This window comes from Anas platyrhynchos, chromosome 4 (assembly GCF_047663525.1).
Source record: "Anas platyrhynchos isolate ZD024472 breed Pekin duck chromosome 4, IASCAAS_PekinDuck_T2T, whole genome shotgun sequence".
Lineage (NCBI taxonomy): Eukaryota > Metazoa > Chordata > Aves > Anseriformes > Anatidae > Anas > Anas platyrhynchos.
In genome coordinates this window covers 70,784,431-70,809,410 of record NC_092590.1, presented here as the reverse complement: position 1 = coordinate 70,809,410, position 24,980 = coordinate 70,784,431, and the positions used below count along the sequence as shown (strand labels likewise).

The 24,980-nt window shown below is 37.0% G+C and overlaps 1 protein-coding gene across 4 annotated transcripts in view; it reads left to right on the top strand.

Annotated features, from left to right (window-relative positions):
- The window catches only part of CFAP99 (cilia and flagella associated protein 99), a 56,667-nt gene that overhangs the window by 11,080 nt on the left and 20,607 nt on the right, over positions 1-24,980 (top strand). For all 4 annotated transcript variants that reach the window (XM_027455645.3, XM_027455644.3, XM_027455646.3 and 1 more), the window contains 8 exons: positions 1,683-1,827; positions 4,716-4,810; positions 11,266-11,378; positions 13,520-13,694; positions 18,518-18,598; positions 20,768-20,833; positions 21,761-21,820; positions 23,945-24,033. In XM_027455645.3, the coding sequence (XP_027311446.3) occupies positions 1,683-1,827; positions 4,716-4,810; positions 11,266-11,378; positions 13,520-13,694; positions 18,518-18,598; positions 20,768-20,833; positions 21,761-21,820; positions 23,945-24,033 (824 nt within the window). The remainder of the gene's footprint in view (positions 1-1,682; positions 1,828-4,715; positions 4,811-11,265; positions 11,379-13,519; positions 13,695-18,517; positions 18,599-20,767; positions 20,834-21,760; positions 21,821-23,944; positions 24,034-24,980) is intronic.

Sequence of the window (24,980 nt, the reverse complement as noted above, 5' to 3'; positions counted from 1 at the left end):
GGATTCTGATCAAATGAATATCTTAAGAACTATTTATTTTCTAGCCTTTTAGAGGAGGTAATTGTTAGAGGTTTTGGAGGCATATTCCCAGCAAGCTTGTCCAATTTTAACATGAACTTCTCTTTACTATCAGAGCTACTGTTACTTGCAGATTGATCTGCTTGTGAACAAAATCATCTGTTCAAGGGGACCTATCTTTTTAGATTCAAAATGCCACAGTCTTACTTTTGTTTGAACTATTTCTCTCTTTTTGCATTTCAGGTGTTTCTGTTCGCTTTTGCCTTTTGTGGTGAATTCTGATACCTCCTATGAAATTTGGGATATATATTTAAATATTGGTAGGGGATTAGATTTCTGGATTTTCTCTGCTTTCATTTATGAAAGATCTTCCTTAAATCCAGAAAAGGTATATTTGGAATGGATGGAAGGTATCCCTCACAAGAATTCTCAATGCTTAGCAAGATGGAGTTCATGCTTCCCATCAATTATATATATATATATATATATATATATATATACATTAATTTTTTTCGGATATGTTCAGTCTCTTTGCTCTTCCATTTGTGTCCTTCCTCCATCAAAGCCCTCCTGTATCTCCCATTTTCTTCTGCCTTCCTTTGCACTCCTTTCTCTCTACTCCCTTTTTGCCATCTCCCTCTTGTTGGCTCCATTTTCCTGATTGCATTCCCTTTTATCTTTCTGCTATCTCAACCACAGCCTATTAGTTCTTCTTTCTCAGGAGCCCTAATGAAGAATGAAGGTGATACCCTGTTTACTTGCACTCGGTCTCTAGATGCCCAATAGACTTTGTAAGACTTCAGTGTCTCTATGTAACGTATAGTTTGACTATACTGTTTCTTCTTACCCAACATATATCCAAATATATCCAAAGTCATACCTGATTACTTCAGTTATAGAAATAAAGCTTTGTATATCATTTTAACTATTACTAGCTTTAAAGACCTAAAACCCACAAAAACTGAGTTTGATTCTCGTTCTGGATGTGTACTATTAGCAATGTTGTCTATTACAGTTCTTCTAGAGAGAGTCAGATATATTAGTGTGATTTCAGTGGCAGTAAAGAAATCACAAAGGACGTGTGTTTGCGTAATTTTGCCTGCATATATGTGTGCCTGTGAGTATATATACATACGTATTTGTAGACAGATACAGAGGCAGCAGTGATGTGTTTCTAGTGAAAATGTGAATGTAAAAAGGAGTGAAACCTGGCTTTGGAGCAGGACTAGTAAAAAAAAAAAAAGAGCTGTACTTGCTCTGAAAGACAAGCTAAGTAAATACACTTGGAACTCTTCTATGTCATTTTCTACATTTAAAAACTGGAACTGTAATTTTAAAGTTTTACCATGTATTTGCCCTGTCTCAAAGCCCTACATAGTGTCACGCATCAGAAGACTCACATACTTTCTTCTAGAAGCCCCTAATAATACTTTTAATGTTTGAAAGTTTAATACTGGGGGAGGTTACATTTTACTGAATAAAGGCCATTGATTTATTACAACTTCCCATGTCTTGGTAGTGTTAGAAATGTCAGCCCTACAAAGGCACTGCTCTTAAGTATTTATGGTTTTCCATTGCCTCAAAATGATTGTACTTCTTTGTGTACACAACTAACATTTTCTTTCCAAAATGCATTAATAATTATTAATTTTGTATCTCTATAGACTCTTAATGTGACTGAAGAAAAATTTGTATTGGAAACACTTGCTGGATGCATTCAATATAAATCCTTATTGGATGTAGTAGTCAATGCCTTTTTTGTTCGGGATGGGAAATACTGTCTGATTTCTGAGCGTAATCTCTACATAGGTAAGTTTTCTTTAAAACAGCAAATGTGTTTAACACAGAACTTTACAAAATATTATATTATTAGTGCAGGTTTTGTTATCATTGTGGCTAGTGCAGCATGAAATCCAGGACCTTTTCCAATGGCCTTATGATCTAAAGCCTAAATCCTGAGATTGTTATTTAGTCTGGATTCTCACAGGTGTTGGCTGGATATTTACCTAAGAATGTTCTGCAGAATGTGCCAGAAGATTAAGCTAATTGTAACGTGCAGGTGGAAAATGACATCACTGACTACAAGAAGTACCTGGAAAGCTCAACTATCACTTTAAAAATATTATTCAGTGTTTTCCCTTTATTGCCTTCTAATCTAATACCTCTGCCATTCAGATGTGAAACTGTATAACAAAGCTCTGTTTGCTGAAGAACACAACATATCTCACAGAAGGAGATACATGGCTTCTATCCATACCTGGACTTCTTCATTAGTGGTCATCACAATAACATTGAATAGACTCCTGTCTTGTCTCTTTGAGATAAGTCAATTATCTCCCTTTCATTAGTGACTTGGTTAAAATCAGTTACAATATTACTACATCTGACAGTATGAGCTAGTTAATCAGACTAGTTACTATCACCAATGTTATTTCAGGCATTAAGAAATACATTGAAAAGTCATCTTTAAATATTTTTATGCTATGCACTTAATATAACTGAGATTGAGTTATAAAGTCCATAAAGAAATTTGAATCACAATTGCACTGGCATTGTTTCTCTGAGTCTTACATGTTCTGAAGTTTTGTAGGTACTTTGTAAAGTCCAGTCAGTGTAATTCAAAGTGGTTGAAAATACTAAAAATGGAATTAATATACATACATCTACATTTTATGTTCTAAAAGCTATTACATTTTAACTGTAATTCTGGTTGTTAATGCCACAGTCCCAGGAAAAGCATAGAAATCTAAATCAAATAACAAATTAAATGGAACCTAAACTGCCAGAGATGAAATTAATGGTACATTGAGTTGATTCTAAATGATAATGCTTCATTGTCTCCATTTCTGCAAAGCCATGTTTTTCAGTGTCTGGGGCACATATATTACAACTTTAAGCTGAGTGTTGCTGTAATTGGATTGTCAGGACTGGTCCACACAAAAGCCTCCATTAATCATGGGCAAAGGGGAGACCCCAGAAGATTTTCCTTTATCAACAAGTTGAGAGTCTAAGGTCATTGGCTTAGATTTTTGTAAGCTGCTTGTGATTCCCTTTACCAAGCTGCATTGACACTTAAATGATCAAAGCTGCTTATAAAGGCTGTTGCTATGTGTGAGCAGATTTGAATTTAATAAAGCTTGTAGGAGATAAATGTGTACTCTACTAAGACTGCTTAAATATGTTGCTATGCTAAAGCACACGACTGAAGTCTAACGATACACTGAGTTGGTTGCAGCATATTGGTCAGGAATTACTGATTTCATCATTACTATTTGGTGGCAGCTAAAGTACTGCACTGCAAGTGAGTCTGATTGATCCAAGTGAATAAGGTCAAATAAGAGCTGATACAGGAACTCGTGAACTTTACAGGTCCATTAAAATCTTAAAGAACTGACTCTTCCCATACCAAACTGCATACATGCCAGAAGGGGATGCGAAAATCAGATTGGGACTTCCCAGAGAATTCCACAGTTTTAAAGTTTGGTTTTATTATAATTCAGAATAATAATAATAATAATTAAAAAAAAAATAAATTACAACATTTAGTGCAAAACAGTCACTTTCAAAAAAAAAAAAAGAAAAAAGAAAGAAAAGTAAATGAAATAGTAGAGATATGATATTTTATGTTTGAATTTTTTGTTTTATGTAATAAACTGATTTTGTAACAGAGTAAGAACTATCCTCTCTAACAATATTAAAAACAGATTATGTCAAAAAATCCAATATCAAAACTTTATTTTATGTCATCTCTTTACATTAAATTTTGTCAGAATAAGCTTGCTTACACTGAAAATTTTGGGTATGTCAAAAGAAAGCTATTTTCAGCAATGTCATTCTTTCAGAAACCTTTCAGTTGTGTCTGTCAGGAGCCATTTGACTCCTGTTTTTCCTGCCTTATTGCCAGATTAACACTGAATTTCACTGATGCAGTATGCAGGTGCTTGGTGTATAAGATGGTGCTACTACCGGAAGAAATGGGCTGCCTGTGTCTTCATCATGGGCCACTCATTCTCACCCCCAAGAGTTAGAACGAGTGTTTAGCAGCCATCCAGTGAACTGATCAAGAAACTGCTTCAGGTTAAAATTCACAGCCTGAGTTAACTTGGCTGTGTGGGGGACTGTACTTGCTCAAGAGAAGAAAGACCAGGAACTAAAACGGGGAATAGGAACAAGCATTCAGGGGTTGAAAAAGCTGCTTGTTTTAGTGGTGTTGGCAGAATGAAATGACTGCAAAATCACAGCAGGATTTTAGAGGATTTCAAATTCTGCTCTGGTAGATCTCCCAGTTTTGCAAACAGATATTTGCAGGCATCCGGAGGACGTCTGAGCATGACTTTGGATAACTACACTTGTTTTACAATTTTTGCGTAAGTGAACACTCAGCTGTTACAATTTCTGCATAAAATTCTGCATGCATTCATGGTAGACTTTTACTTGCTTAGATCTAACTCAAGAAACACGTAACTTATTTATATGAACCGCAGCACAGTCAGAATGCTAGTAATGAACACAGGGTTAATATTATAAAATCCTATTACAATTTCTCATTGTCAAGCACTATATTGCCCAGGTAGATAAGCAATACTGAAGACTATTTAAAATTAAAGTAACAATCTAAATCCTAGAGCATGTTGAGTATAGGGTACATATTTACTAGAATTTTCTGCTGCATTTTAAATATATTTATCTTTTGATAGTTATTTGCTATTTGGCAACTTTTCAACTAGAAGAGCTTGGTCTTCAGCACTTCAGCAGAATTGTGAAGTCTCAGGACACTGCAAAAATGCATAAGGTAATGATATTACAATTTTTTTTCTACAATTAGTGTTTTCCTCATTGTGTTTTATTAATCAGATGAATTCTCAACTTTTAAGATCATCTAAATTCAGAAATTAGTGTTACTTTCAGTTTAAATTCAGAAATAAAATGAGAAATTATTATTTTCTTATCATAAAAGTCTTGAGTTTCTGTATTTATGCAATGACTATCTCATATTCAGTCAAAGATCAAGTTAAAATGTATTTTTTATCATCTGAGAAAGTAGAATAAACACAGGATCTACAGTTCATGTGGTTTATAGTTGTCCCCCTAACTTACATACTCACTCTTGGCTCTGCTTGCATTTGTTCTTTGACTTCAGGCAGTAGAAGTTTTTGCTGTACACAATGAATCTGTTGAAACTGTGGTTCTTGCCAATTTGTGTTCTTTTTTTTCCCTAAATAACCCACTGCCACTTTGCTTATCAAGCCTTTTTCCTTTCCATTGCTTTTTTTCTTTTCCAAAAAAGCACAGTTGCTTGTTTGGAGCTATACATGTACCAGTTACCTCATTGCAACATATATACAATTCCATTGCTGCCAAATAGAAATCATGACAACAAAGTTCTGCCTGCCTTTTCCTCTCCGGGGTCATCGGTTTGGATTTCTCTCCTCTCATAGTTTGCTAAATTTCATGAAACTTGTGGAAATGTAAATATATTTTGCTTCTCTTTCAAAATGGTTGAAAGTGCTGATTATCTTAAAAGCTATGTTTTGAAGTCAGGGAGAGGGATAAACTGACTGACAATGCTTTCCCATAAGCCTTGTTTTCTTGGGAAAATAGGCTAAAAATTAAATTACTGGTGACATACATATGTAAGCTTTGATCATCTGGATGTTTCAAAGCATGTCCAAACACGAAGTTTGAACAGCAAGTGTATAGGCTTCTATATAAACGTGAGATTCAAGGGATAGGCAAATTCTAGTCATTAATATTCAAAAGGCTACGGTTTGTCCTTATTCTGATTACACTGAATGTTCATGTGGATGCCTGTATCTTTTTCCTAAGTACAGTTGTTTTGTAATGTGTAGGGAGAAAGAAGGTTTGGGTGTCTGCATAATGCTTTTAAAACACTCAGCCCTCTGGTCACTTGTTTTGATGGGCTTACTTTGGACTGTTTTTTTATTAATTCCATTGAGAGGAAATATATATATTTATTTCATTAACTGCTAGAAAAAACAGAGAAGTGGCTAGAAGAATTATCATAATCTGACAGACAGACAAATCACTCTCTGTCTAAATGCTCTCCAGCCCCTTCTTTGGTAAACATCTTAGAAACGAGCCACTCGATTGGATGCATCTTGAGCTCATTCAGCCAGCAACACAGTCTTCCCACTACATGACATCTCCTGTCAATTCCATTCACCTAGCTTTATATGGCTGATGTGTCAGTACCCTGACGTTTTACTTCAGACAATTTCTATCTCCTTGTCTGGAATATTTTTTCTCTGATAGGGAAGTGCTGCATGTGTGATGATCTGCACCTGCTACTTTTTTTTCACGGTAGATGTAATTTTGCTTACTTAAGTATCTTACCAGATCCTCATCACCACAGCATCTAGGTTTTCTTCTCTTGCATTAGAAGAGGTCCTTTGTCTACCAAGTAATGCTAGATTATATTAATGCACCTGCAGCAGAGGATTTAGAAGCAGCATTTGGTCCCCCAGCAACAGTGACAAAAACAGCAGAAGGCAGATTTGCAGCCTTAGCAACAGCCTGAAGTTGTCAGAAATTTGGGATTCTTCTTCAGGATGCTGACCTGTAGATACTGCCTGATGACTTTTGTGGCTGAGTTCAGCTGAGGCGCAAAATAATTATTCATGTATATTTACTTAGAAAAGATTTACTTTGATTAACAGAAATGTTTCTGCACATCACAGGCTGCCTGGAATTTTCTTAATTGTGCAGATAAATCTTAACGCAAATTAGTAGTCTTCATGAAATTAAAGGCACTGTTCTTATGAATGAGACGTACTTGTGTGAGTAAACCTTCTTTTACAGGAGTGCATGATGGAATCCATTTGAATCAAAGTCAGTGTTCCCCTATGATTGGTGTATGTTCAAATATTTTCATTGGGGCCTTCAATATCAAGGCAGAATAATAATGGCACCTCATTCATACATGTTCATCTGCTTGAACAGAAAATTATAAGCTTATTCTGTAATGTTAAGAATACATGCAACAATTCTTTGTTATTTTATACTGACAGAATCATTGGATAAAACCCAATTTTGTAACCTGAGCAGGATTGTTCTTCTAAGAACTTAGCTGTGCACTGCTAGCTCAAGCCTATTTTCATGTTCTATTATTCATACATTTTGTTCTTTTATTTCTGTGATAAAATTTAAGGGTTTGTATGTTAGAGAAAAGATGCTTGAAATAAAAAGTTGAAGTAAACAGGTTTATAATTTCAAACTTGCCTTGTAAAAAAAATGCAGATAAGTATCATATTCCCTCTAGCACTCAAGAACATGTTTCATTCTATTTCACATTCTGATTTATACCAACAGCAGTGAAGTCCTTTATAAAGAATTTCTGAGATCTGCAAATGAAATTACTATATAAGAACCGTGTGTTGTTATTGCTGTTATGATGAGGGAGGAATAGTAGGACAAGATCAGCCTCCTGGAGGATAAAATGGCAAAATAAATCCTAGCTGGGTCAAACAGTGGCAGAAGTATCTGGGACCAGGCTAGGACACTTTTCTCCAGAGCTTCAAATCAGGATCCTCAAAATGGAATTTCTGATTACTATTTCTTGGCAGGAAAGCCTTCTAAAGAGTTTCTTGCCTTCCTTTTCATTTCCGTGTTCCAGTTAAAATCTTACAGGTAATTCAACTTCAAGTGAAGAATAGTAGTGAAAGAATCAACAGATGAAGAGAAGAGTGAACGGGAACCTCTTTGATTGCCTTTGCTACTATAGCAAATATCTGTGGTTGCGTACAGCCAAAATAAACTCATTGGCAGGTAGTGGCTGATCTGTGCCTCAATCTACTGTTTCTTACAGTTGATTCTTTAACTCAAGAATCAAAAGCTTATGCTGTGAATATAAAGATGACTTCATGGATGTAGGGATAATCCCAGATGAGGAAACTTCCCATTGTTTCATTTCATTTTTAGAAATAATCTCACTGTATAAAAACATATTAAGAGACTATTAGCAGGGCATATTCAAATTCTCATAAGAAAGGTATTAATTTAGCCCACCTGTACAAATGCATTACAAAACAGTCAAGTTTTACACCCTTGTTCAATCTTACCACAGCCAGAGGAAGGTAAAGTAATAAAAATGGATACAATTCCTGCTGTAATTACACTGCTTTCAGAGGAGAGATTAAGCTGGTTTATCATGCTCTGTGAGTAGTGAAATTCTTGGGCTTGGAACATTCAAGACAGAGGACCAGTAAACGGGACAGTGCTGTTACCAAAGTGACCGTCCAATGGCTTCTCTAAGGAGAGATATACTGGTAACATCTGAACAGGAATCTGAGAACTTCAAGCTGTATTTTACTGCTATAAAAGCGAAGACTGATGATATTGGGGTTGCCACCTGGTCATGTGTGGCCAAAGAGAAAACTGAAATACAAAGTATTTTTTCCTAGTAATTCAGTTCACAAAGCACAGAAGTTTTTCCTGTTAAGAAACAAAATGTCCTATGGTTTCATGGGCCTGATTCTGCCCAGATTTGCCATCTGTGATATGATTTGTCAAAGCCAAGATTGTGGACTTGGGTCCAGGCAGCCCAGGGTCAGAACCAATGCCTGGTAATCCCTGCATTACCACTGGCAGTCCCTGCATTGCCTGGGTAACCACTGCAGGGCTGCATTCCAAGTCTTCTCCCACATGATGCATTTTGAGCATACCCATATTATAGCATTTCTCTGGGGACTGTGACTAAAACACAGAATATTGTAATATACATCCCAATAACTATCTGATTACGCTCTGTAGCTCATAGGAATACGTCATAGCATCCATCCATCACAGAATTATCCATTTGTCCTAATTCAGTGTGAAATGTTAATAAGGAGAACATAACTGGAGTTGCAGTGAGAGGCCTCAAGGGATCATAGCCAGCTGTTCCATACAACAGCCAGAAATCACTGACTGTATGCTTTTATTGGTTTCATCTGCCTTGAAGAGGTAGTTGCAAGTACGTTGTAAAGGATTATTAAAGCAAATATTTAGAAGACCTAGACAGAAAAGATCAGTCAGGGAGAGCTCAAATAACAATAATTCAGAGGCTTAGTTTCATGTGGCAATGTAATAGACGATTGATTGAAGGCTCTAAGGATGGAGTAGGCAGTATTAGAGGAATACTGAGGACACAGCAAAGGAGGAGGAGTTCAACTTAACAAAAAACAATGAAAGAAAACTGGAGGATCTACAAAACACCACCCGCAGAATTTCCATATCAGCTTCTTCTATGAATTATCTGAATTCCCAAAAATTGTAAACAACTTCTACCCTCAGAGTCTGCCTCTTTTTAAGTATGCTCATGTTCAGTCCACCCTTGTATACACACTTGCTTACATATATGGGGTTTAAAAACACATTTTTGATAAACTTTGAGTATAGTTGGGGCCTTCTATAAGTTAAGAAGAGTACTTTGGCAACAGACATGATTCTCTGGGTCTATAATCAAATCTACACCTGGGATGCCTGGATGTAAAATTTGTTGTGATAACTGCTAGAAGTAGCGTATATGCAGTGCATCAGTTATCTTAGAGACTGTGAACTTTTCGCATTTTATTTATAGATTGCATAAGCAAAAATGATTATGTTATGTGGAAAATGAAATCCAAGATGCATGTATTATAGAGAAAGGTCCTCCAAAAGAAGAAAGAATGAGTTTCTAGAACAATGGGATGAAATGCATTTGTTTATCATATACCTAGCAAACTCCACTGAACCTGGAAACAGCAAAAAACCCTTCACAATTTGTTAGTCCTTCTTTTAGGGATGAATTTTCTTCTGGACAGTGTGTTGATACAATAGCAGCTGTAGTTTTGGGGAAGAACAGTAATTTCTAGACATGAATGGGAGTCCAAGGTGGTAATATTCACTTAGTCATTCAGTTGTTCATCAGTCATTTAACTCTACCAAAAGTGCAACAGATGAAAATAAGACTAAATTTGCAGCCTAATTCCTTGGGAATGGTCACAACAAGACTATAGATTTCAAGTAGCAGGATTTCTATGCCTGTTGAACATCCACAGCAAGCACCTAGAGTCAAGTCTGTATTGTTTATAACTGATTTATTCACGAGGCTGTGAGCCATCTTGAGCCTGGCACCACATGAATTAAGAAGCAGCCTGCTAGTCCTCCGGAACAAAAAGCTCTATATGAAGACCTATATGGCTCTGTGGAAATCAGCCCAAACAAGAAAGGATTGATGCCAAGTCTGAAATAATAAGTCCTGCAATCTCCATTGGAAACTGTTCAAGTGACTGCACGCAGTTTTCCAGTATGTCTGTATTCCCATAATGTCTATATTATTTAGGGGGGTTCTCTATTATTGGGGTTATTTCAGTGTGATACTTGGATCCCTTCCACCTTGGGATATTCGATGATTCTATGGTTGCCAGTACTTCCATTTCCAAGAATTGTAATGAAAAAGTTCAGGTTCAAGTTTGGAATTTATATTGCTGTCAGTGATACATGCTGAATCCGAGTGCCATTTTTCAAGAGTGTTTCAAAAGGCTATTTGAACAGTTCGAGTCTTAAAAAAAGGCTCTTGACCTTCTGGTGAACTCCAGTGGAAAACAAAAGTTCAAATGTTAATTGCCACTTCTCTAGCATGTAGAGCTCTACGATATATGTGTGCCAAATTTCAGCTTTCTACTTTAATGGGAATATGCCAATTAATTATATTTCAATAGAAAAAGGAACCATATTGTATAGCAGTTTATAGTTCTCACCACTTTCCCCTGCAAAGTTCCCAGGGAGTTGAAAGGATCTTAAGCAATTCAGGTGCAGTGCCAGGCCTGAGATATCTGTGGACACCGTGGATCATCCAGCTACGGATGATCAGGAGTTGGCTGCGGGAATATTAGACTTCAAAACTGTATAATTAGACAAAAATCAGTGCATTGCACTAGCAATTATTTTTTAATAAAAACTTTTGTTTCACGATGTTTGAAGCAACTTAAGGATGCATCAAAGCATCCCCATGTTGTAGCCACTAGATTTTTTAGACCATTAAAATATTTTAGTATCTATTAATGTTTCACAAAAATAGGGCTGAAAGACCTGAGGCTGTCCTAGCAGAACTATTGAAAACATACAAATATCAAGCACATGGTTGTAATTACAGGGTAAAATGAAAGCAAGGTCTTCGAAAGTATTTGTAACAAACACGTGGTTTTTGTAGTTTTATGTACATTGTACCTTTAGTATCCATATTTAAAACATATCCCTTATTACTAGTTTCTTAGATTCTTCTTCAATGCCTTGTATTTGAACACTTGGATAAAAGATGAATGGAGTCGGTTCTACGATTCGCTGTATGTAAAGGAGAACTGGATTGATCCACTGCTAAGGTAAGCAGTCAGTACTTAAGTAGCCCGTGGTCACCTCAAAGTTTAAATGCAACACACCGGGGAGAGCTTCTGCTGAAAATTTGATTTGCTGTTAAAGTATTGCTCCCATTTAAATCACTGAGAACCCTTCTGGTCTTCATGAGACTATAGTAATCCCTTTTACTTACCCAGAGGCAAGGTTCTCTCATGGAGAAGTCCTTTCACAGCTGTTGTACATTTGTTTCTCAGTGCTCCTGCATAGATCAATCATCATGCTAACAGGTTTAAATTCTCTTAGAGAGTTCGATTCCAGCCAGTCACTTCAACATCTGCGTGACATTAAGCACATGGAAAAAAAAAAAAGAAAAAAAAAAAGGTGTTTGATTTCCATGAGCATGGCTTTATGCTCAGATTTGTTTATGCAAATGGTCATAAAATCCCTTCTGAGCAAATCAGATAAGCATGTAAACATGTCTTTTAAAATTATTATTTATTTACACCATTGCAGCATGCCTTAATGGTTTAAATGCTCTAAGGTGCCAGGTGTGTTAGGTGGTGATACAGTAGCCTGAGTACCCCTGCCAAACTGGAACATTTTCACATGGAGAATCAGTAGCTGAATCTCAAGTTACTCAGCAGCCTGTTTTCTTTTTTTGCCCAAGACTGAGAAATTAAAGCTAGCATGGGCACACCTAGGTGGCTGCAATCACACCTCCTCCTCACTGCAGTATAGATTACCAGAGATGATGGCAAACACTGTTAGACAGAACTGTTACAAACAATGTCAGCTGAAAAAGAATTTGCATCTACTTCTGTCATGTCAGCAGACACAATTAGCCCTTTAGATTCTCTTTAGATTATATGAAATTAGCAAACGTAGTACTATAGTTTTGGCTTGAAATACAACTTCACTGAGTCCTGCAGGAATTATGGAGACATCTGAAGTCAGAATTTGTCTCAATATATTCCAGTGTAGTAATTCTAATTATAAAGTATGCTTACAGCTCAAATATAAAGATACAGAGAGAGATTCAGAATAGCAATATAATCTGTAGCTTGTGTTTTATTAATAGTAGGCTTGTGAGAACTGTCCTTCACACTCAATTGCATTCAGTGTAACAAGCATAAGTGTTTTGCCTAGAAGTACATGTATGCTGTGCAGGAATGCTGAAGACCAGATTTGATCACTGGGTTTGAAACTTCCTCCAAGGGGCTGAGGATGCACTGATCAGTTTAATCACTCGAGTAGCTTCAATTCTTTTAAATATGTCTTTGTATGCCTCTTTCTAACATCAGTGAGGTTAATATAAAAAGTTCATTTTATTTTAATGGAGCTGCATTATTTTAGAAGTTACTTGTAAGCCTCATCCCACAGTGACAGTGCTAGCTAAGCTAACTGTCGTAAAGAAGTCAGTGCAAATTTGCATCATCAGCTGATTTTTAAATTCTGGGAAATCTCTATTGCATGTGTAGTACTTAAGGGTGAAATAAATATGGAGGAGCAATAACAGGCATGAAGATGTCACCAAAATCAACCCTGATAACTTGTCTGTGTGTTACCTTGAATTCTGTACCTTCCTGTCACTCCTGGGAAGAATTTTGAAACTTCACACATGCAAAAATCCAAACACAGAGAACTCAAAAACATCTGCCCTACAGTCACCAACTAGTTTTGAGGGTTCATTGGCTGATTCCACCAAACTCCACACATCTTTCTATTTATTTTTTTATTAGAACTGCCTGGGCAGTGAGGTTGATCTATGTGTCTGACAGATGATGACAATGGCAATATTTAGGCCACTGTCTGGTCATAGTCTCTTCATCTGTATGTACTCTGCTTCTGACAGCTGATTTTCTGATTCACAGTCTGGTCCTACTGCAAAACAGACTGCTTATTATTAACTTTATTAACTAATATTATTATTAACTGCTTATTCAGTAAAAACTGTGGCTATTTCACCACTGGACTAGCATCTATCAAGAGGTGAAATAACACAGTCCAACTAAATCATACAAATTCGCGGGTTAATTCTGTTAAAAAGAAAATAACAGAATAGCTGAAAGTGCTACAGAATTCGCACCTGTGCCAGCCTCAGATACTACACTGTGTGTACAAAAGAAGAAAAAGGAAATAAAATTGAATAATCTATTTTTATTTGAAGATGGCAGCCAAAAGTACAGCAACTGATTGAACAGCTCATGGATAAATTAAGTAATCGTACTACCACTGTCAAGACTTCAACGGTCACTCAGCCAAAGGAATTTAATTTGACTGTACCCAAACCACGTGCCATTCCTATACCTCTGCCAATACCAGTACTGGAAAAAGGTCCACCTGTGAGTTTTTTTAATGCTCTATGAGATACTCTGCTCTATGTAATCTTGTGCACAAAATTATGGTAAGGGAGTTAATTGTATCTTTCAAAATAATTGTAGAAAATCTACAATCTTTGACAAATCAACAAGGATTTATTTGTTATTGAAGGTCAGATTTCTAAAAAATAACTCATTCATTTCATTTCAGTGAAACTTGTGTAAGCAAATTGTAGGCCAAACAAAGGAAAGGGAAAAGGTTGTTTCCTGTAGTTGGTTTGCATCTCTTGGATGTAGAACTCTACAGTGGATACAAACTGATGAAAGCATGATACAGAGGTTTCTGATAGTCCTTGGATTTTGTAAAATGTTTGCTTTGGATAATGCACTGAAGCAGGTAAGAAAAGAATATTCAACTGAACAATTTTATAAACTAGATGGATTATTTTTTGGTAGATGAACTCTCATTAAATAAGTAACAAGGCAATTTCATTGGACATGAGAGGAACTCTAGATTTTTATTCCTTGCTATTTGTATTCATGTTGAATCTCGTAAATTAATATTTTTTACCATTTTAATTTATTGCTTACATACAAATGAGAGTTGACTTTATCTTCGAAATGCCACGCTTTCATTTTACTAACCGTCCAAGATACTGACTCAGTTGCACTGGTACAAATCAGAGATACACAATTAGTTTATAGTTAGCTCGCTTGGGAAAGGCAAACAGGATTTGGGATCAAGTTGCTATGACTAACTTAATGAAGACTCCAAAATCATCTATATTTAAATGCAGTGGGAAGTGAGCTTGGAAGCCATAGTTTGGAGCATTATATGCCACCTTGTATTAGCACTTGAGGTTTTAAATAATACATGTGTTGAATGCTCTTAGATACCATTTACATCTTAGGATGGCGGCGCAATTTAATGGCAGTGTGTTATACAGTTAATGGGATTTTACATTGAAACAGCTTAATACCAGGCTCTGAAAAACTGCATTTAATAACTACTTAATCAGTATAGGAATGAGTCATATTGCTGTCATTTTAGTGACTTTATAATGTGCAGCCCCTCTCAGAATAAATTTGCTTTAACGCAGATGCATTTACTGAAGTTCATTTGTGTTGTTAGGGTTATACTAAATTTGGTTTACATTTTGGCCAAGTCTGCAAATTTAAAAGCTCGTGTGAATCTAAAACCATTAGCGTAGTAGTGACATATGTTGTGCTCATTTCTGCATGTGTCTCAGCAAATTAAGCTTTGCTTTAATTTGCCATATTGTTGCCAGCATCCCTGTTTTAGATCCTGTACTTTCAGCAGAGAAAAGTCAGCCCAGTTGCCAACAAAGATGCAGGAAAGTAAGTGCAGGCCTTAGTTTTGGCTACTCTGTGGCAGAGAGTTTTATCTATTTGAGATGAATGCACGAAAAAAAACCTCTTCCAGATTATATCCCATAATCTGCTGTTCCTGTCCGTTTTCTCACAAAGTTGTTAGTTTTCTGAGATACCCATTTTTTCTCATGGTTCTCATTCATCTGTCAAAGAGTTTGCCCTGTGGCTTATTAGCTGGGAATACTGCAGTTACACAAACTACAGGCAGAGTCACTTTGAAACAACTGCATGAATTCACATGAAGGCGTCTGGATTTAAGCAACGATTCCTGGGAAGTCATTGTGTCCCTATGGTGAAATGATTTAATTTTGATTAATAAGATTGTTATTTTAGGTATTTCTTCCTGATACATTGCATTATGTAGCATAATTAAAATAAAACACAAAGTAGGATGGGATGTATCATGTACATGAATTTAGGGATAGTACCACTGTCTTGGACACTGAAAACACACTTCAGAAACTGGAACGGGCCTCGCAGGGCAGTGATGGTGGCACAGAGCTGCTGGAGTTCAAGAAGTATTTGGGCAATGCTCTCAGACATAGGGTCTGATTTATAGGTGGTCCTATGTGGAGCTGGGAGCTGGACTCCATGATCCTTGTGGGTCCCTTCCAACTTGGAATATTCTGTGATTCTGTGATTCTAGGTGGGTTATTGTGGAAGACAGAGTAGTTGTCTTAGTCAGTGATCAGTATTGAGATGGGACTCTCCGCTGGCATTGGGATGTTTCACTGGGGTGACACAGGCCTGAAAGGTTAGGATTCATCCTCATAACTCATCCTCAGTCATCGTCATAAACATTCATCAAAAACTGATGAAAAGGAGAGATTTTCCTTATTATTTCAGCTGAGCTTCACGAGTGGACTTGCTTGATTATTTAAAATAATTAAAAGGCTAATACAGATAATTTTGTTTACAGATCTATAGATCAAACAATATATTTACCTTTCTGATCTTGTTTTGTATAAAAACAAGCTCTTAAAACAACAAGCACTGCATTAGTCGGTCCTTGTCTATCTTATAACAGTAATTTAAAAAAAAATACAATTCTGATCACTACCAAAGTTCAAAGTACTTATTCATCATTTTGCATATTTTCCTCTCACACCTTTTCCTGAAATTTATTTTCTCTTGTCATTGTTAAATTGCTTCATCTCAACCAATATAAGGTATTTCTACTTGGATGTGTATTTTGGGGCTGGTTAAACAAAACTGAGCTGATTTTTTAGAAATTATTTGTCATTTTCCAGGTATGTGTCTCTCTGCACATTTAAGGCAATAACTAGTCTGTGTTGGGGCTGGAGTTTATCCAGGGCTGCAGGAGGATGCATTCAGGAGCAATTTGTTTCAGGGCCCATTAAAAAAGCCTCCAGTTCTGCTCCTTTCTGCATCCATGCATGGTGTCAGCTCAGTGAGTACATCATGCAGGTTTGTTCTTCCTTAAATTTCTTATTATACCTACTCCTTAAATAAAACCTCCAGTAAAAGAGCATCCAGAAAGCATAGGTGAAGCTGGCCACAGGCAAGCTTGGTGTGCCTTCCTCCCAGCCCCCCTTTTTCACTTCAGGATTAAGTAGGTACAGTTTGGCTTTTCTGATCTCCCTACTGCTGGAATTTGCAATTTGCTTAGAGTGATTTATTCATCCTCGTCTGGCAACTGCACGCTGTTTATTGTTATAAAGGGTAATTGCGGTGTTGTCTTTCTGTCTGTCTGGTGGGTACTCATCACCATGGTATCTGAAGGCTAAATTACAAGACTAGGATTGTTTTTGAAACATCTTATTGAAAAGTTGCCTCCTTGAATTACTTGGAATAAGCACAGAAGTTTCTGCAGAGAGATCTTCAACTCACACTGGCAGATGAGTACAGTTTTGTAGGTAAAGCACATGACTGGGAAGAACATTGAAAGAAACTGATACTCATTGCTGTGCAACCCTTTGCAAATTCTCTGGGCTTTAATTTCTCCATCCATAAAAGCATAATAAAAAAAAAATAGATACTGCTGGGAAATACTTTCAGTTCTACTTCACTTAAAAAGCTCACAAAAATACTTAAGCAGTCTCATCCATGCATTTAATTGCTAGCCTTTTCTATTTGTGCATTTGTTTTTCCTGTAGATAATGATGTCAAATAGCAAAGGCAGTAGAAAACATGAGTTTTTCAAAGCGTAGCTCTTTCTACAGTCCCGTAAAGCTGGTTGGGATCCCCCCACTTCCCTGAACTGAGTTCCAGAATGTTACAGATTATACATTTTTCCCAGTAACTCCTGAATTAATTCTATAACTTTGAATGGAGATAGAACATTTTTAGCAAGATAAATACTCAAGCAGATGCCCCATAAGCTGGTGGACTATCTCATCCACCCAAGAGGGAGACATCCAGTCTTTTTCCAGATTCTGCTTTTGTACTAAAGGTATTGCTTACACGAATACTGAAATGCCCCAGAAGCCTGAGCCTAGATCAAAACGATGCAGTCCTGTTTCCCCCTTCTGCCTAGTTTATTGTTGAGCCATAGGACAGCCAGACTATAAATCTTTCCTGGTCATTTTATCTGTACCACTTTCTGACATGTGAATGCCTTCCCAAATGTTTGACTAATGCTGGGAGGGTCCTCGCAGTCCTCTACCTCCAAACATTTAATCTACATTTCCAGTGATGTCCCTTTACAAGCACATCGGGGCAGCCACAGTATAACAGAAAGAAGGTTCATTTGGCCTGTTTGTTGGTATTATTATTATTATTATTATTATTATTATTATTATTATTATTATTATTATTATTATTATTATTATTATTATTATTATTATTATTATTATTATTATTCTCCAGTAGTGGCCAAACCCAGACATCTAGGAGGAGCACAGGGATAAGACAAGCATAGTTGCTGCTTTCCCCAACAACCTTCTCAGTTTCCAAACATTCAAAGACGTCCTCAGTTACAATGCAGTGCCTGGGTGTTTAATAACCCTCAAAGTATTTTTCTTCCCCAGACTTCTTTGGACCCTCTGTAAACTTGTCAACACACACTGTGCCAAAGAGCTCCACCACTTAACTTTGTACAGCTACCCTATCTGGCTGTCAGAGCTATGAAGCTGAAGTTTGTGTGATGCCAGACAGAACTTTTCCCCTTCTGGTAACTTCTTTTTCCCCTTCATCGAGCCTATGGTGTTTACTATTCCCTCAGCCTTTCTTGTACTAGTTCCAGATTATTCTTTCTTTCTGGCCCTTTGTCCAGGGCTTATATTACACTGCACAGGTCTGAAAAGCCTGGGTGGTCCCAGCTAATTGGAATCTGTCCATGGCTTCTATGCTGGCACTGATAGAAAAGAATCAATATTTAAAAAATAACTGCAGTTGTTTTACAGTAAAGGTGAATGTGGTGTTTTCCCTGCAAGAATATATCACTTTAAATGTTTTATATCCCATACTGTGGATATTATTTTCTTTTTATTTAGGTTCCTCCAAGTACCTACAAGCCTCCAAAGGAAAAAAAGCAACTAAAGGAAGTCAAAATAAAAAATCGACAGAAAGCAGAAGTAAGTGTATTAAGTTCCTGTTCCAGTGTTTTCTTTCTTCTGAACTCTCTGTTCTGCAATTTGTACCAGTTTTCACAAATCTAAGAACTCTATCTGAAACATATTTGCTTTTGTAGCTAATAGGCCACGGCTCTTTCTCTAAAGTCATGAGGTCTGTGTTCTCTATTCTGTTCTATCATCCTTTGCCCATCTTCTTTATTTTATTATCAATTTATTAAGATCCACCTTTTATTATTAAGGTCACCTTATATTCACAAGAATTACATGAGGGATTATGCAAATAACTATGTAAGGTAACAGAAATGCAATTACTTTCTTCTCTTCACCAGCTTGAAACTGGCTCTTTTACTCCCACAAGACATGTGGATATTTAAGGCATTCACTTAATAATCAAGGCTTCAAAATATGAAATATGTTCAATATTTTTGTTTGCTTTCTATAGTAACTGGTAAATAACCACATGTCATTACTGATTTAAAATATCAGTAGATCCTGAGTTCTTTTTCATGTGGAATCCATACTCATTCCTTAAGTGGACTGAGGGAGTGGAAAGTCATCAGGATCTGTAAAGAAGCAGAGTACATGGTCTGTATGTTAAAAGAGCAAGGGAAAGGAGGGCCTGGTAAGTATCCTCACAGAAAGACACAGATTTAGTTATTTGAATTGATCCAAACTTTGATATGAAACCTGTTCAATAAGTTAGCTCCTATCATGGTTAAAGCGGATTGTTGCCTTCTTCTCCTTGGAAGGGAATTAATTAAATGTCAGTTCCCACTTTCTTTCTTCCTTCCCACTCTGTAATCACCATATCCAACCCAATCACAGCGTGTGATAAAAGGTGTGCTATTTGACTTGTTTTTATCTGCACTCTCCCACCTCCATTCTGAAAATGCCTTCCTTTAGCTTTCACTAGCTAGTACGAGACCATTTATCACTGTTCTGGGCTCTTCATGTGTCCTTGTGCATGTCCTTGTGAAAGGGGCATTGGATTCTGTTCCTAAACGATGGTAAAATAGTAAAAACCTTAATGTGTGATAGATTCTAGGGGGATAAACTTTACATTCCTTTTGCTGGCCCATCACATTGCTTGGTATTTCATTATCAAACAGTACTGCATTATTTATTATCCTTGCATTATTTCCACATTGTGGAGAAAGCACATTGTATGCTCATTTATACGTATAAACTTTCTAGAAAAACTGGGGAGGAAAAGCAGGATATCACAGTGCCTATGTTGTCAAAAATCTATGACAACTGTAAAATCACTTAACTACCAGCCACATTCTTCGGGGGGGGAAAATGCGTGAATGCAAGGAACAAAAGAAAACCACCACAGAAATCAGAGCTGCAATAACAGCAGTTTTTGTTGCCTTTGGAATGTTATAAAAGGCATCCAAAGCATTCCCAAAGGTCAGTTCCCTACACTGTTTGCTAAACAAGCTGAAATGTTGGGTCCTAAAAGAACTATGCATTAAGAAATGCCATTTGTTTCCTAGAATTCTTGCAATAGCTATAGATGGCATTATAAGTACTGTGTCTGAGCAGCTTTAAAAGGCAGGAAGCCATACTCAGTATCGTTATGGAAGTGTGGATGTTATGGACAGCTGACCACCTGAAAGATATTGGAAAATCTAGCCTGTGTTTCAGAGATTGGATTAAAGATTACTGTTTGCAATCAAACGAAATATCCAGAAACAGGAGATGTGGCTGCCTGTACTTCCCCCTTGGAAATGACAGACAAAATTAGTGTTACGGATGTGCCCATTGGAGCAACCCTTGGTGCTCAGATCTGATCACAGTCTTCTGATTTAACAGAAGAACAAAGCCATCATTTATTAGCTATGTGCAAACAGTTACTAGCTATGGTACTGATGTGCCATAGATGATTATGAGGCTTTTAAGGAGAAGTTGAATGAGTAACATCTTTCACGTGGGCAGACGTAGCAAAGGGCCTGATGCCCTATGCAAAGGATACAACCAGGTAGAACTGTGCAGACAGTCAAGACTGTCAATGTTAAGTCCAAGACTTTCAATGTTAAGTCCAGGCTTCATTCATTGGAAACAAGTTAGTATATTGATCCATACTGCAGGGTTTTTTTTTCAGATAGAAAATTCTTATTAGAGAATTTAAACGTACCGTACTCCTTAAGTTAATTGCTTTAATTCTAGGATCTGCTTCTGAAAGCAAATACTGACCAGTTCAAGTGTGCAACCACGAATCCAAAAAAGGGAGAGGTATGCTTTTTTTTTTTACAAATTACACAGTGTGAAGATGAAAAATGGCTGAGGTGTATAAAGATATTGCAAAGTATTTGAAAATTTTTATTTGTCACACAACTTGCAGTTGTGTCGACAGCTCACATACATATTATTTTCAGATTATGCAACATACTAACATTTGCTTCTTTGCATCCATAGTGCACAACCCCCTTTTCTTCTGGTCCTACTTTATTATTCTGCTCATTCTGAGACCATGAGCTTTCCTGTGATACTACAAGTCTCCAAACCACCAAAATTCCTCTAAACCCACATATTATTTTTTCATGGAGCAGTCAAGCTGAGGCAGTAACACTCCCATTCATACAGAACTCTTGCTTTGGTTGATTCCCCATTTGCAACTCTGTCACCAAACAATTCATTACATCTGCATATTTTATTCCCTGTGTTCATCCCCATAATATCCAGACACATTTGCATCAGTATTACCATAAAATGAAATTAATAACCATTGCTAGAATTCTACCACTTTAATATATATTTTTTAATATCCTCTGGCACTGTATTTTGTCTTCCCAGTATCTGTTTCAGCTAAGAGCTGAATACATTCATGATCTATACATAGAACTCAATAGTCAAATGAAACATCACTGTTTTTGGTATTATTTTAGTCAAGAAAGGTTATGGAAATCAAAGAATCTTTGCAATAACTTTTTATTTGCACCCATGTTTGCATGGTTATTTGATAAGAAATATTTCCACTGCATTGGTTGTATATAGCAAGTTTTTGAGGACATAACAATCACAAAATATATTCCATGATCACAGTTGTTACTGTAGATGATTATTCAAGAGTGATTTTCTGTAAAGATCTAATATTCTTCTGCTGAGTATTTGAAATTCTCACTCTGAAATGAAAAAATGTATTTTTGGTTTGAACTGCAGAACATACACAACGATATGAAGAGTAGGCCAGCATTCCGGGCTCAAAAGATCCAAAGCAAGGTGAGTAAAAGTTCAGATTCCATTTCTGAATGTACTTGAAAACTTCAGAGTAAAATAACACAAATTTTGTGGGAATGCGAGCTCTGCTGGAATCCAAGGTTTTACACGAATTGTGCAGGAGAATGAGATGGATTAGGGCTAAGGCTATAAAGGTCTATGGACCTTTTACAATCCACAAATAAATGGTCAGGGAGCAACAAGAGTGTGGCTACTCCAGGAGGGAGGACAAACTATGAGCCAAGGGTAATAAAATCACAGGCAGTGCCCTCACCAAGCAGGACATAGGCTACGGTATCTGAACAGGCCAAGGCTGGTTATAGTGACAGGCTCTGCTGACAGCCAGTCATCCTTAGACAAAGCAAGGTCCAGGGTCAACCCAGGAACTCCAGTCAGGAGACATCGCTACAACATCAACCCAGATCCATGCTGGAAGTCCAGTACGGACAGCAGGAGAATTGTGAACCCATGGTTTAAGAACTCAGCACAGGGACGGAAGAATTTTGTATCCATAAATCACAGTTTCGATATGAGATTCTAAAGAACGAAGATTCCAGTTAATGATTGTCTGATATGCAATATACAATCTGTCTGGATGTTTGTCTTGTGTCCTTCAGACATGTAGTCAGGTCACAAAATCCACTATACTGATTGTTTCTCCACTAGGATTTCCAAGGGTGGGAGAACTGTAAATACAGAAAATGGTCTGTTCACCGTTAATGGTACAGAACATGAAAACTCAAGTTGCTCTCTCTGCAATCATTATGGTACAGATAATGTTTGCTCTTATATCATTCAATCTGTCACCTTTCATTTGTTTCAAGTTCATATCCAGAATAATTTAATGTGGAGACTGCGTTTGTATTGTGACCTCAAATACCTTGTGAGGTCTACCTACTCTTTAAAGCCATCTTTAAGTACATTGTTTGGGGTTCTTGTCCTAAATTCTTTGAGTTATCATCATTTTGCCAAGAAATAGGCAGGTAATTAATTTTTGTCCATTAAAATGGACAGCTCCATTCCAACTCTAAACGTGGAAAATTCAGTAATTCTATTCACTGAATTTCTAGGTGGTACATGCATTTATTATCCTCAACATGCCTACTTAATATGAAGTATAAAATATCCCTTTGCTTTTCCAGTTAGCTTATGTGTTTCAGGAGACCGCAGAACATATTTGTACATACAATATTTGCTTTAGTGATTCTCTGCATCTGTTTCTCAGATTCTACTCATTAAGTTGTTAATTTGGAGTCTAAATAGACATTTGGATTTGTCTGGACTTAGGTCAGATGTGTTGTGACTGAACTTGGTTTTCTGCAAGAATGATCCCAGTTCTTATCCCACTTGCACTGCTTTGTCTTGGTTCTGATCAGTTCCAATTATACACATCTGCAAAGGTGTTATATTTTGTTATCTGAACAGTCTATGTGTTCAAGGAGCATTTTAACTGGAAGAGAGATTGTTCCCTTCCTCACGCAGTACTTGTAGGTTGTCTAGAAGTTAGTCCTAATGCAGTGCTCTGAAGAACCACAGAGCAGCTACAGGATCTAGTCCAACTTGTAGCATGAAGGCTGAGAGTCACTGAGAACTTTGCTGCCTCTGTCTAGCACATGGATATGGCAATTGGTAATACCAGCTGTCTTAGAAATATTATTAGGTTAAAACAGTGATTATTTGCAAAAAAACTTTTAAGACCTTTGTGTGCTTATGATTTACTTTAATGTTTTTGGCCAAGTTGTTTTCCCTCAGAGATAGGCACACAAAATATTTAACTTTGGAAGCAGTTGATTTTCTTTGTTCAACCCAGATGGAATCCATGCACACTATGTATATGAGCACTGAACGAATGAAAGGAAGTGAACACATTCCAAGGGATTTGACATGGTCCAAGAGTGATTACAAATTTATAATCCACTTGGGGGACTTTGCTGATTTCTTAAGCAGCTTGAGTGGTTTATGAACAGCATGCAATTTCATTGTGAATGTCAGATTAATGCTAGATGAATGCTTTAAGCAAAATTTATGCTGTCTTAGGTCGATTTATTTAACCCATTGAAATGTTTTTATACTCTGTTTTATGGTTTACATTACTAACGATACTATGTACATTCCCTTTCTTGACAGATTGACAATATACCTATTAAATTAAATGCAGCAGCTATTTTAAGGGAGGGTGCCCTCTATCAGCGGAAAATGGAACAGGAGCTCAAGAGGTACGATCAAGCATCTTTCTCAGATTATTTTTCACATCCCTTGACACAGAATAATTAACCACATGAAAATAACCAAGTAAACTCCAAGTAAAATAATATAAAGAATCTGTTGTAAGGCATTAGGAAGCTGTTCTATAAACATATAAACATTGCTGACAAAGAGAAAAGTAGTCTAAAATGAATGTCTACATGAAAGTCATTTTGCTGTAGATGCTGTCGAAGTGTGACAGTGTTCTGATTTCACACTCTGGGTAGTGTCCACTTGTAAAGTCCAATAAGAATCATTTGTTATATTTATTCCAATTCTCCCAAATAAATAATGTCCCAAATACACATTTACCCCTGTCCATTATAAAAGAAGCATATATTTTAAGCCAAATCATTTCATATACCTTCATTTTCTTTGACAGTTTCTGGGGAACTAAATGCCAGATTTGATAGTTGAACTTGTTTATCCGTATATAAAAATACCTGTCCATTTCTATCACAGTCAGCTGTCATGGAGAACTAAGAGCTTGCTGCTCCACCAGGCAAATGAGCCAGGAGACGAGAGTGACAGCAAGGCATATAAGGACAACATCCTGACAGCAAGTACAGGGGTGGGCACACGCATACCTGCAGCATAGCTTAGGCAAGGACAGTGGCTGTTAGCACAAACTGAAATGCAGCTCCCAGAAAGAAAGTCCACGCACACATAAGAATTTTCACAGCTCTTCCTCACACAGCTCTTTTCACTGCAGTCTGATCCAGTGGTGTACAGCTGCACCACAACAGAGCTGCCTTTGAACACAGAAAACTAAATCCTAGGAGTGGGGAACAAAAGGTTGCAGGTTCTTTTGGTGCTGTTAGGGCTCTGACATAAGGAAGCCTGACTAAGTGGCATAGGTTTTCAGCTGATGTTAATTAGGGAGAGATTGACTTCTGAATGTACACTGCAGATTGTATTA